This window comes from Coffea arabica, chromosome 6e (assembly GCF_036785885.1).
Source record: "Coffea arabica cultivar ET-39 chromosome 6e, Coffea Arabica ET-39 HiFi, whole genome shotgun sequence".
Classification (NCBI taxonomy): Eukaryota; Viridiplantae; Streptophyta; class Magnoliopsida; order Gentianales; family Rubiaceae; genus Coffea; species Coffea arabica.
Window position 1 is genome coordinate 62,981,128 of NC_092321.1, and position 12,831 is coordinate 62,993,958.

Below are 12,831 nucleotides of genomic sequence, written 5' to 3' on the forward strand. Positions count from 1 at the left end.
TTAGCAGCTTGATTAGAAAAAAAAAAAAGAATTTAGAGAGGAACATTATGTTTTACTGCTTAATCAGGGCCTAAATTTTGGTAGTCTTTAAGACTTGGTAGGGTGGAAAGTTAAAAGTTGAAACTTGTCTCCCACCACTTGTCACTTCTAAGTGGTTTAAATTTATGCGGATGTGTAGTACATTCGTTTAATTTGATAGTTTTCGTATACTTAATAGATCCGGTTGAACTCTCTCCCTAAAATAGGTTGGAGTAGGTGTAGGTGTAAAGTAGATAAGTGACGATTAAAAAAAAATTAGAACCTAAATTATTTAGGTGGCAGAAAAAAATATGGAAGAGAAATATTATTGAATCCTTAGGCATTAAAGTCATTATTTTTCTTATCATTTTTATGTTTTTAACATCATTTTCCATCCCTTTTCACGTTCCCATATTGTCGAGAATTCTAAGAATCCTCAATTATTTATGTTTCGTTTGACAAATAGATATATTACATATGAGTGCACCTTCGTTACACTTAATTTTGTTGCATTTTTATGACGGCTTTGCCATGCTAGAAATGCAGGCCACACAGTAGCATGCTTTTTTGTGATTAAAACTACACAGTAGCCATTCGAGGGAGTTGGATACTTTTGCTGCGTTTCGTACTTAAAAAGGAGCAATATTTAGGCCCCACGCTATATTCGCACTTTTATGCTGGTACGGATAACCGACGGCATGGATCAAAGCCCATGTCCAATCCCTAGAATAGAATAAGGCTCACACTTAGGCACGATTAACTGACGGCTGCAATTAAACCTGTCGCACATTATTTCCCACAATAATAGATTGCTGTAAAAAGTGCAATTCGTGTAAATCATGGTCCTAATCACAACTGGTTTTAGATGATTTAGTTACTAGGTGAAACTTAAAAGTGTATAGGCGCCTATGTAGGTTAGGAAAATTTAAAGGGTGTGTGACAGTGTGCACAGTTTTGATCTAGAGATCGGAACCACTCCGTTTAGCCCTTCTTGGCTCAATTAGCTCCTCTTTTAGATAGGTTAAGAGTGCGAGTGGGAGTAGGATTAGTATAAAAGCCGCTGATTGACAAAAAGAAAAAAAAAAGTAAATCATGGTCCCCTGAATCATAATGTAGTATGAAAAATAAGTAGTAGATCGTTGAAATTAGAATTTTCCGGTTAGCAGTTTAGATGATCAACTCGAAACTTACAAATTGTGTACAATGGATAAAGGCTAATATCCCATTTGTACAGGGATAAGTTGGGGCCCTTTTCTCTCCCTTCTAATGTTTTTTTTTTTTTATTATAAAATTTATGAAGGATCTCCCTTCTAATGTTGTAGCCCAATTTTTGTTATAAGGATCTTACCAAATTAAATAAAGGGTTAAAAACAAAAAAGCCCCCTGTGATAAATCTAATACACAGAAAAGCCCCCCATGGTTTCAGAATATACAACACGACCTCTCATGCTTTGAACTAAATTGTAAAGGTGACGGAATCCGTTAAACTTAACGGAAATGACATATTGGAACCTAAAAATTTTTTTTTATATCTAATTTTTATCAAATATACCTATTCTACCCCTTAACTCTCAATTCTCTCTACTTAGAAAATAAAATAAATGATTTTTTGAGCTGTTTTTTTGTTGAATTATATCAGGGTATTTTGGTCATTTTGACCATTTCCGTTAAGTTTAACGGATTCCGTCACCTTTACAATTTAGTTCAAAGTATGAGGGGTCGTGTTGTATATTTTGAAACCATGGGGGGCTTTTCTGTGTATTAGATTTATCACAGGGGGTTTTTTTGTTTTTTACCCTTAAATAAATACACAAGGAGGGTTTTGTTCAAATCAGCAAGGTTGTTACATGAGCCTGCAAATATGTTCAAGTCACGCAATCAGTGCTCCGATTTAGCATTGGTGAGATGCATCTGTAAGTAACAACATATGTTTAGTCTTACGATTTTACTCGTTAACACATCTGATGTTTATAAAAACTATCATATATATATATATATATATATATACATACTAACAATTATTATCTTTTTTTATATTTATATACTTTCTCTATTTAAACTTACATATCTTCTTTTATATTTATTTATTTTTTTAATTAATCTTATATTTATAAAAATATGATACTTAAAATATATCTTAACGACTGTCCTGCGAGCGCATGATAGACAAACCGTTAGTCTTACGGTAGGCAAAACTATTGCAGCCGCATTTTAACACAGAGGGACTTGGGAGCACATGCTCTGTAGGAGTAGTAGCTCCGTAAGGTACAAGAAAGAACATTCTCTTGGCTGCTGCCTGTGGGATTGCTTTCATCACTCAAAACAGGCAGCAAATTTGGGTATTATCCGCAATCAGTGCCCTTCTAATCCAACTCTCCTTCTAGGAGAATTAATGCTGCAGAGTCTAATAAGGGACAGTCCGATCCAAGTGGAGACAACTATTCCTAATTTTAACAAGGGACCGATACTTACACGCATCCGATAATTAGATACGGGCCAAACTTGTGAGATATTTTGCGGTAGAGGCCAGCAAAATTCTGCAGGAAAGTATGCCGAGAAATGATACCAATCATCCCTTATATTACGCATTTGTAGTATAGTCTTGTTTTTTATTTTTCGTCAGTCTCAAATTATAGTTCACTTTACAGTTGAACAATGTAGTTATCTTTTAATTTCTCTAAAATACTCTTATTCAATGTAGGTTATTATTAGTGTAAATTACCTTATTTAATATAGATTATTAACCTACCCCATTTAATACATTTAGATTTTCCAAAACATATTATTGATATATGAAAAGCCAGCTTTGTTATTCTTTCAAGCCAAAATGTAAAATAATGTAAAATGAGGATTGATTCTTTCTTGATCATTAATTCAAGTTTCTATGAATAATTCATATAAAGTTGTACTCTATTTAATGTAAGGGTATTTTAGAAAAATAGCAATATAAATTTATCGGTCCAACAAAGTTAAATACTTTTTCTTAAATTGTGTAAAAAAAAAAAAAACTAGAACTATCAAAATGGGGACGGAGGAAATATTTTTTAAGTTTTTTTTTGTACTTCCTCATCAATGAGAAACGTACTATTTTGGTCCCACGACATATTTCTAATTACATTTCGGCCAGAAAAAAATGCATCTCACCATTTATGCTAGTACAAGTTTGTTGATATATCCATGAATCCATCTACTAAAGAGCAGAAATGAGAGGTGGGGAGCTGTTTATAAATGTGGAATAAACACAAATTCTCTTACTGTGTTGCGTTGGTCTTGACTCTTGACTAAGTTAATGGAGACTTTGGAAAATGCCCAAATCAGAGTTTCTTTTGAAACAAGACAATCGATCAGGCAGTTGAATTGAAGTTCAACTCAAGGGTGGGATTTACTCGACTGTTGAAGAACTTGATTGCTCAAAATTTGTCTTTGACCCGTTATACACGTCACAGATCAATTTCTGACAGTATTGAATGAAAGATAATTATGTAAAATTTGAATTTAAAATTTAATTTTTACACACATGTCATGATCAAACAGCGATAGTGTATATACAGTCAATATATATATATTAATATATATATATATGCAAGTCCTGTCATTGTTTGTATTCAACTCGTTAATTTGTTTCAGCTCTTCAAGTCATTCAATCGTATAATTGACCTGAAGAAGTCCGCCTGGCGTTCTTGAATTCATCTTGGAATTCTCATGTCAGATTTTGCACGTCTTGACCACCTTTTTTTTTTTTTTTTTTTTTTTTAACAGTCTGATAGAGGCAATTGTACGCCTCAACAAGTTTTCTGCAACGCCAATACTGATAAACTGATGATGCTATATATAGTAGTGGCCAATATGTTCTTTAGAATCCAGGCATAATAATTAAAAAGTTTTTAATGGTTGAATGGATCAAAAGGGTCACCATTCCTTCCAATTATCAATAAAACCAGGTCAATGACGACTATCCAAGTAGAGAAGATTGGACCCAATCCTTCCCCCTTAGCCTTAAAAAATTCCGAAGCAGATCGATCAATTTCTAATTTCAATAATGATTTTCCTCCCAAGGCAAATGAGGAGAAAAAGACTCCATTTCTTTCAAAGATTTTTAATATAATTAAACACAAAAATAGTACATGCAGACAAGAAAGCCATCCCATCTCCTTCGAAGGGCAAATAGTAGTATGACATGCACCGGACCTGCACGCAGATAAAGACATCGTACAATCCACTCAGATTGAACCCACCAATCACAAAATGAGTGGTTCTTACTAGATTTCAGATTCCCTTTTTTCTCTTTTGTTTTTTTCGTCGGGTGCTTGCAGCAATTTGAAGTGGGGTGGGATGATTTTTTTTTTCTTCAAAAAAATATGTAAATAAATAAAGCGATTGTCATTTAAACTAATATTTTTGGTCTATTGGATGCCAAGATGCCACACACATTGTCCTGAGGATGTGCAATTGCACTCCCTCAACTTTGCAAAATTAAAAGAATATTTTTACAAATTTTTATGTTTCTATTATAGCTGCACCCCCTCAACTTTAGAATAGCTCTGTAATAAGTAAAAAAAAAAAAAAATCATTTTCTTTTTAATATCTCTCTTACAGTACAGAGTACAGACGTTTTGAAACTATTAAAAACACAAAATTGATTATTATTTGACTCCTTGTTCCCTCTCCCTGAGTCCCACATCGTCTTGTGAGGGCGTGAGTGTCTAGGATTTAAGTTCCATAAGTGTTGCCAGAAGTCAGCAATTGCCTTTTGGTTGAACTTGTGGGATTAGCTTAGGTCTTAGGAATTGATATTCTGACAAAAAGAAACAAAGACCCGAGGTGAGGTTAAAAACAGAGTGAGTGTGTGCTAGTTAGTGCTTAGTAGAAGCTCCTTGTTCCCTCTCCCTGAGTCCCACATCGTCTTGTGAGGGTGCGAGTGTCTAGGATTAAGTGTTGCCAGAAGTCAACAATTGTCTTTTGGTTGAGCTTGTGGGATTAGCTTAGGTCTTAAGAATTAATATTCTGACAAAAAAAAAATTATTATTTGACTAAAGAATAGTTTTGATACTTCCAAAACACAAAATCTCAATAATAAGTGTCTTGAGTCCATGTATATCTACCCAGAACTCACGCAGAGACGACAATCAAACCAGAAAAATTTAAGAGGATGCACACCAGGCCACCATCATCTTCTTTATCTTAGTCCTTGAGTGGGTGGGAAGTGAAAGCTTTCAATAATGACATTGGCTCGAGACTGATAAAAACCGGCTAGGGATGTCTTTCTTCTTTCTACACTGTTGATGTCGGAAAACTTTACAAAAAGTTAAATAGTATATATCATAACACACATTCACTACACGTACACAATCCATTTCATATTTTATGGACGCGTCACGTCGAATGGTTGTCTTGACCAGCTACTACTGTTTACCCCCACAACATCCCGGCGTTACCCATCACTCTGCAGCTGGGATCGCGAAACAACTGTAAATTATTCTCCCAAGCACTCGTTCTCTCGAATTCTGCCTGAATCAGAATTACCGGATTAAATTACCATACGCACGTTAGAAGCTTATGGTGCCGGCGCCTTACCTTCCTTCCTATTCTTATGGTGTAGCAACAGAATAAGCTCCTGAATTGCCCGTGACTCCGGTGAATCAAACCCATTGCCTAACCACTGAATATACCAGGTCTTTACTCCGGTACTAACCGAGCATGGCCACCAAAGGAGGGACTTGGTTCCTCCCTGTGCGCAGGTCAGAGGGTTGAACCCCTGACTGACTTCTCCAAAATTTCTTGGAACATAGCCTGAAGTTATTTAGCTCCCTTTGAGCCTCTCAATAGATTCAATAGGTCCATCTACCCCCCCCCCCCCCCCCAAAAGTATAGGACTCTGATGTTACACAAAATTCGCCATCCCAATAAAAATAAAAAATAAAAACTCCGGTACTGCACTTTAAAGTACTAGTCTGAAAACAAATCCATTAGAAAGGGATGCAAGGCCTCATGCCTGTTGTCCTCTCCTTCAGGGAGGAGAGGGTCCAAGGGGAACGAAATTCCTCAAAACAGCCTCAAAAGATAAGGTAAGTAAAACTAGGCAGAAATAAGTTCGAAACATAAAACAAGAACTGAGTGGGGGAAAAAAACCATCAATTCAGCTTTCTAACCTGCAGGAACTTAAATAAAATACATCATGTGCTAAAGTGTATAAATGAACAAGCCTTCACTATTAACATAGCTGAAGAGAACAGACTCAATAATAATCCAGGAGTACAACATCCCATAAACCTGCCTTCCGGTGATCAAGCCCCCCTCATCTCAATTCACCAACCCAATTACATCGAGTAACCTTCAGAATCCAGGCTCCGGCTCCGATTCCAACTCCGGCTCCTTGAGCCATAAGGAGACCTTGAGTAAGACCTTTTCCTGTACCTCCGATCTCGAGGAGAAATGGACCTGTATTAGAAATTTTACGTCTCAGTATCGTACAACATCGTCATGCTTATTGATCCTGGTTTAGCCAACTTACAAGGAAACTCCCTACCTCGAATAATACCTTCGTCGAGGAGATGGTGAATAATAATCAGGAGTACGGGAATACGTCCGAGAAGAAAATGGTGATCGAGAATAACGAGGTGGTGACCGCCTCCTATCATAAGACCGACCCCTGAAACATGATTCACCACAGACAGACATTACTTTCAAAGGATCAGGAAATCAATGAAATACATCAAACCTGTACGTTCACAATGAACATAGCCTCCCTCAGCATTTGTGTATTCTTGGGCAATCATATTTACAAGATTCACCTGTAACGTTCTCTAGCCCTCATTTCTGATGGTTTTTTCCGGTTTTCCTCAGCAAACACAACAGTTAGCTCACGCCCACGAAGAACCTGGCCATCCATCTGATATTTGGCTTCAGCTGCATCAGCAGGGTCTACATATTGCACAAAACCAAAACCCCTTGGCTCCCTGCATGTTTGTGTGTCAGAGATGTGCGAAAACAAGAAGTTAACATTAATCGTTAGATTAAAATATATATTTTTGTACCAAAAACAAAACAAATTTCCATCCAGATTCATAATTATAAGAAAACACAAGTTATTTTGCTGGAACTCACCCAGCAAGAATTCAAACAAAGCAATTACATGGCTGCTAACCTCCAAGATTCAAGACTTGAACTTCTTCATAGTTTGTATTCAAACCCAACTTCCTTCATCTTCATGTATTAAGATCATCTTGAACAGAACTCTAATTACTTCATGTCTTCACCACTTTAAAAAGAAAAACCAAATTCCCTTGAAGCAATTGTCCACAAAAAAGAAAGGGCACACACCAGATGGGAAAAAGTACTTTTTCGCTATTATAATATATTCAAATACGTCAAAATTCTTATGTTCAATTCCTCTAAATAGAGTAGCTTTTGATAACTAATGCGATTCTTACCCTGTATAGTAATCACGAGGCAGATAAACGTCCTTCAAGGGACCAAATTCCCCAAATGGCCCACGAAGATCTTCAGGCCTGCAAGCACCAAAGTCTTTAGCTTTTGGAAAACAAAAGAACATTAATTTAAAGCACTAGTGCTCAGTTCACACTCCACTGAGTGTATTTAGAAGTAGGGTAGTGGGTGAGCAGTTAATATACAGAAACACCATTAAAACTATTTCTTTCAACCGTTGCTGTGAAGGAAATATCATTTTTGTACAAGGGTTAGCAATGGAAAATCATCAAATATGACTTCCTTGTGGTCCATATATGAAGAAATCAGCTCACAAAAACATAACAGCGTGACATACTTTCCAACCCATCTCTAAGAACAAATAAGTTCCACATGTTCAATCCTGTAACTAATCAAATTTTACCCAACATCTAGTAAATCTTTCACAAAGAACAGACATGGGATGCCCGCCTTCTGATTGTTAGCATCCTTAGGCCTATCTCTCCAGAAGAAGCCCAACTCTAGTCTTGTCATGAAACGACTTGAGCTAGCTTAATACTACTTTTTCCAACCAAATTCTTAAGACAAAAACAAAATGCCAACCCAAATTTGTTTTCAAATTGTTCTAAATTACTTTCTCCACTCTCGTCATCTATGAAAAACACATGAAATTAGAACAGAGCAGCACTATTATAACCAAAACTACTTTTTTCAACCAAGGTTTTCCAATCCATCTCAATTTTAGACAGTATTCCAATGACACACAATGAACATACCTACAGTCACGGCGAAGATTACGGACCAAGAGACTAGTAGGAAGATCTCTCCCACGACCTCCATAGCGACCTCTTGGGCTAGGGCTCCGATATCTCCTGCTGTAACCCCTTGGAGGGGAAGGACTGTAACTATAACTTCTACCCCTCATTTGTCAACCTGTTTTTCAATCAAGATGGGAAACATCAGTTAACACAAGCACAGTTTCACCAGTAAACAAAAGCAAAAACTTAACTAACCACACGACCATACAATTTAAAGTCTGGGTACAAAGAACTTGCATATCATGCACACAAGAACCCGCAGAGACACACATACACAACACAAAAAAAGTATGATAATCTACAAAGTAGATGAACTAAAATCATATGAGCCCTATATGATTTTCTCTTCTATTCACCATAACCTACTAGATACCATATATAAACTCAAAGAAAATGACATAAAAATGCAAAAGTTACCAGTTTTGTTGTCTTCTAGTTGCACAAAACAAACAACAGAAAAACACAACTAATAAAACATGTAGTTCCCTGAAAGAGGAAAAAAAGGCACCAAAATTATGATTGTCTGGCCGCAATTTTATTTACCTTTCACAGTTTAAGCTACAGGAATTATGAAGCCTCAATTATCATCCAAAGAATAGGAATAAACGATCTTACGAATTGTCTTAACCATCTTAATAAAGATTAACAGAATTTCAGTGGATAAAATAAAAAACAAGACAAAACAAATGAAGAATTCAAATAGCAACCTCAGCAATCTGACATAGAAAAATTAAAAAAAGAAGAAGAAGAAGAAGAAGAAGAAGCCAACAATCAGTCGGAAATCAAATCAATCAGCGGAATAAAACAAGAGCATGGATAAATGAAATCGAGGAAGAAATAGAGGATGAATATGAAAAGATCAGACGAATTACCGTCACGATCAGCCGAGATTAATCGAATTTCTGGACTACTATTCCCAATTTTATTTATTTTTTTTCTGTCCGAACTCTGAAGAAAGCTATGGTAGATGGGGGACAGGTGGGTCGGTTTTTGTGTGGTTGGAGTTTCTCGAGAAGCTTCTACAGATAGTAGCGTTGTTAATGGGCCAGATTTCTGTATATGTTTGGACTGGGCCCAGTTATTCGACTAGGTCCTTCCGAATAGGGCTGTCAACGGGCCGGAATTCATTATTCCGGACCCGGACCCGAATTACTATGCCGGATCCGGATCCGACCCGTTTACGCGACGGTCTTTTATTCTATGTTCCGGATCCGGATCCGGCGGGTCCCGGATCCGGATCCGGGTCTACCCGAACAAATTTACCAAAATTTATAATTTCTAATAAAAATGAGAAAAAAATATATTTGTAAACTAATTTCTAACTAATGCAAAGAAAAAACCAAATAAGAAAAGAAATCAAATTAACTTTATTAAAATATATCACCCTAATCAAATTATATTGATAAATATATATTTTTTAAATTATTAATTCATTTATATCCGGATCCGGGTCTAATACGGGTCGGAATATTATATTCCGTATCCGACCCGTTTTTTGTTTGACAAAACGGATCCGGATCCGGATCCGGGAAACGGAATTAAATCCCTACCCATACCCGCAATAATTTCACGGATCCGGGTCTAGACCCGACCCGTTGACAGGCCTACTTCCGAAGATGCTAGGCGCTAGCCGCTGGTGTTGTACTAGTTATTATTTAAAGGGTTAAGAACTTAACATATATTTCAATTTCAAATGTCATATTTTTTTAAAATATATTAGTATTTAAAAAAAGTAAATAAATACAAAAAAATGATAGGTAAGGTTGAATATAAAAAGTATGTAAATATAAAAAAAATAATAATTGTAATATATGTATATATATATATGGCAGATTAGATGAATTATATATATATATATTAATGAGTGTCCAATCTGCACTTGTTAAAAAAATCCTTTTTATCTATACGGAGAAAACTGCTCTTCCATCAAACCTGAAAACTCATTAGAAGAAAAAGAATAAAAAATGGAAATCTGGAGATTGATCATAGTGGCCATTAGCTTTTCTTCTCTACTAAGCCCTGCAATCTTTGCGGACAACGTCTCAATTGCACCAGCAGCAGTACCACCTGTCGATGTCTGTGCAGTGAAAAGATGTAGCCCCTACGGTCCGGTCGTAAGATTCCCATTTCTGCTACGAGGAAAGCAGCCTGAAGAGTGTGGTTACAATAATCCACGCTACAATCTTTATTGTGACAACGGGAACCATACCTTACTTGAGTTTCCTGTTGGATCCTTAATCCAACATTGGACTTATATGTGAATAATTATGTATTGTAAACTGTCAATTAAGGTTAAACCCAATTAAAGTGATCAAATATAATTTGGGTTTAATGTATCTAATAGGATGTGGGCCCTTTAATGTGTAGAAACTTATAGGCTCCTATTTCAATGATGGGCTGAAATAGGGCTCCAAAAGGTAACAGGAATGTTGCCTATAAATAGGGTTATGGTCCCCAGGTCACAGTGATCGTTTTAGTTGTCGTATTCCCTAATACCACAAAATAGCTCTTCCCTGATATCCCATCGTCAGGAGAGATACCAGAGAGAAACTAAAGGCCTCTCTCAAAGGATCGGTGAATACCTGTTGACCTGGAAGGCCACCCCAAAATTCCTAGGGATTCAAGTGTCAAATCTATCAATATGGATTCAGGTACGCTTCCGCTATTTTACAGTTAATTTATTTCTTAATAATCGCCATACAGATCTTGAGTTTAAAGGTGATGGTTTTCACCAGTGGTTAGATTTAGATAACCACCCTAACAAGTGGTATCAGAGCCCATATGGTTGATTATTAGGAAATAATTTTGTTTTAGTAATTCATAATTGTATTACTATTGGTTTGGTTTTCATGGCTACTGGCTGCGGTCTCTGATGCTAGTAAATACATTATTGTTACGTGTTCAAATCTTCGGTTGCTAGCTGATTCATTGTTTGATTATACATGAATATGATTTTGGTCGCTTTTGCCGCACAAAGAGAATTCAGTTTTGACTCTGTGGTTCTGGTCTCGGTCACGATGCCATGCTTGTACGTGATCCAGTATAAAAAAAAAAGGAATCCGTGGGTTCTGCTCCCATGTTGGATGAGTCTTCATACGGTTTTTTATGTTCATGAGTGCTTGCGTAATCAATAAGCATGAACTGCTAGTCTGATGCAATTTATGTGCTGTTGTCTTCGGTCAAATTCATGGTTAGAACTGTGATGCTTTTGGTCTTCGGTCAAATTCTCCCAACAACTCAATATGCTTTTGAGACATAAGTCTTCATACGGTTTTCAAGTTATGTTTACTTAAAACATGAATCAAGTGATGATTATGTGGGACCTACAAGATACTTGCTTTCTGGCTTCGGGAAGCAGTTCGTCCTCTTCCCCACTGTTAATAATTAAATTGATAAAGTATGATGCAATTCAGTAGTTGATTCATGTGCTCAATCTTAAATGGTCGAGAGTCTCTTAAGTAAATTATTGATATGGTGATTTGTGTCTTAAATCTTGGGTACACAACTTGCCATGTTTTACCGTGATTAGTATTTTATTTTGGCTTGCTTCCTTGATTCAGAGAATTTGCATATATGTATATGTTAAGTAAATTAAGGTTTCTTTAATTAAAGTGCACCCTAATAAAGTTAAATATGATATTTAAGCCCTATAAAATCCATATGTATGGCCCATTAAATGTGTAATTTTTATAAAGTACTTATGGATTTCAAGAAAATTTTGGACTTGGATGTTAATTTTGGGTCAAATTATGGATATGGACCTTTGGTCCAATAAGTCATGATTTAATTTAATTAATTTGACCATGTTTGACCACGTTTTGACCAAAGTTGACTTTGATCAAAATTTTTGTTTAATTTGTATACTTTTAAATTTGAATATTGGTATGATTATATATATATTTTGGAATAAATTAATTAAAATAATATGCCACCAAAGTGACCTCTATTATGAAAATTAATTTATTTTAGAATATAACTAGTTGAGTACTTGTAATTTTATGAATATTGATCGACCCAAAGGAAGGTCCATATTTAATAAAATTACATGTGCACTTGTGGTAATAAATACGTGATAATTATTTGAATTTTACATGTGATTTATAAATTAACCCAAAGGAAAATTTATTTTTCGACATGTTATTATTATTAGTATTTATTACTGCACCAAGATATCACTTCGAAGTTAATATTTTTTGTCCAAAGACAAAATATTAATGGAATATCGGTATCTTGAGATGAGACTACAATTTTTTGAATTTATTATTGTTTTGATTTATGTGAACTTGTTTTAATTATATTATGTTTTCTGTTCAGTTGCAAATGATCTTACAAATATTACTTCCAACATCAATAATATTCCTATGCTGAATGGTACAAATTTCAAGTCCTGGAAAGAAAATCTCTTGATAGTACTTGGAGTAATGGATCTCGACCTTGCGTTAAGGATTGATTCTCCCCCACCTCTTACAGACCAGAGTACCTCTGATGAAAAGAAAAATAATGAGAGGTGGGAGAAATCAAATCGCTTGTGTTTGATGATCATTAAAAAGGCCGTTTCAGAAGCATTCAG

The 12,831-nt window shown here is 35.7% G+C and overlaps 1 protein-coding gene across 3 annotated transcripts; it reads right to left on the reverse strand.

The window, feature by feature from the left end:
- Positions 1-6,133: 6,133 nt before the first annotated feature.
- LOC113696979 (serine/arginine-rich SC35-like splicing factor SCL30A) lies at positions 6,134-9,276 on the reverse strand. Of its 3 annotated transcripts, none has more exons than XM_027216364.2 (6): positions 9,134-9,276; positions 8,220-8,376; positions 7,449-7,526; positions 6,810-6,974; positions 6,545-6,667; positions 6,134-6,456 (listed from the first exon to the last, which is right to left on the reverse strand). In XM_027216364.2, exons 2-6 carry the CDS (start codon positions 8,366-8,368, stop codon positions 6,336-6,338), a joined length of 636 nt encoding a protein of 211 aa, XP_027072165.1. In that variant the 5' UTR covers positions 8,369-8,376; positions 9,134-9,276; the 3' UTR covers positions 6,134-6,335. The 3 variants fall into 3 exon arrangements, with proteins under 3 accessions (XP_027072165.1, XP_027072166.1, XP_027072167.1); XM_027216365.2 differs by lacking the exon at positions 9,134-9,276 and adding an exon at positions 8,969-9,103; XM_027216366.2 differs by lacking the exon at positions 9,134-9,276 and adding an exon at positions 8,805-8,948.
- Positions 9,277-12,831: the final 3,555 nt, after the last annotated feature.

Coding starts and splice junctions, on each gene's coding strand:
- LOC113696979 (XM_027216364.2), bottom strand. CDS start 8,368: ATGAGGGGTAGAAGTTATAGTTACAGTCCTTCCCCTCCAAGGGGTTAC. Junction 6,975..7,448: donor CCTCGTGATTACTATACAGG/GTAAGAATCGCA, acceptor ACAAACATGCAG/GGAGCCAAGGGGTTTTGGTT. Junction 6,457..6,544: donor CGACGAAGGTATTATTCGAG/GTAGGGAGTTTC, acceptor TTTCTAATACAG/GTCCATTTCTCCTCGAGATC.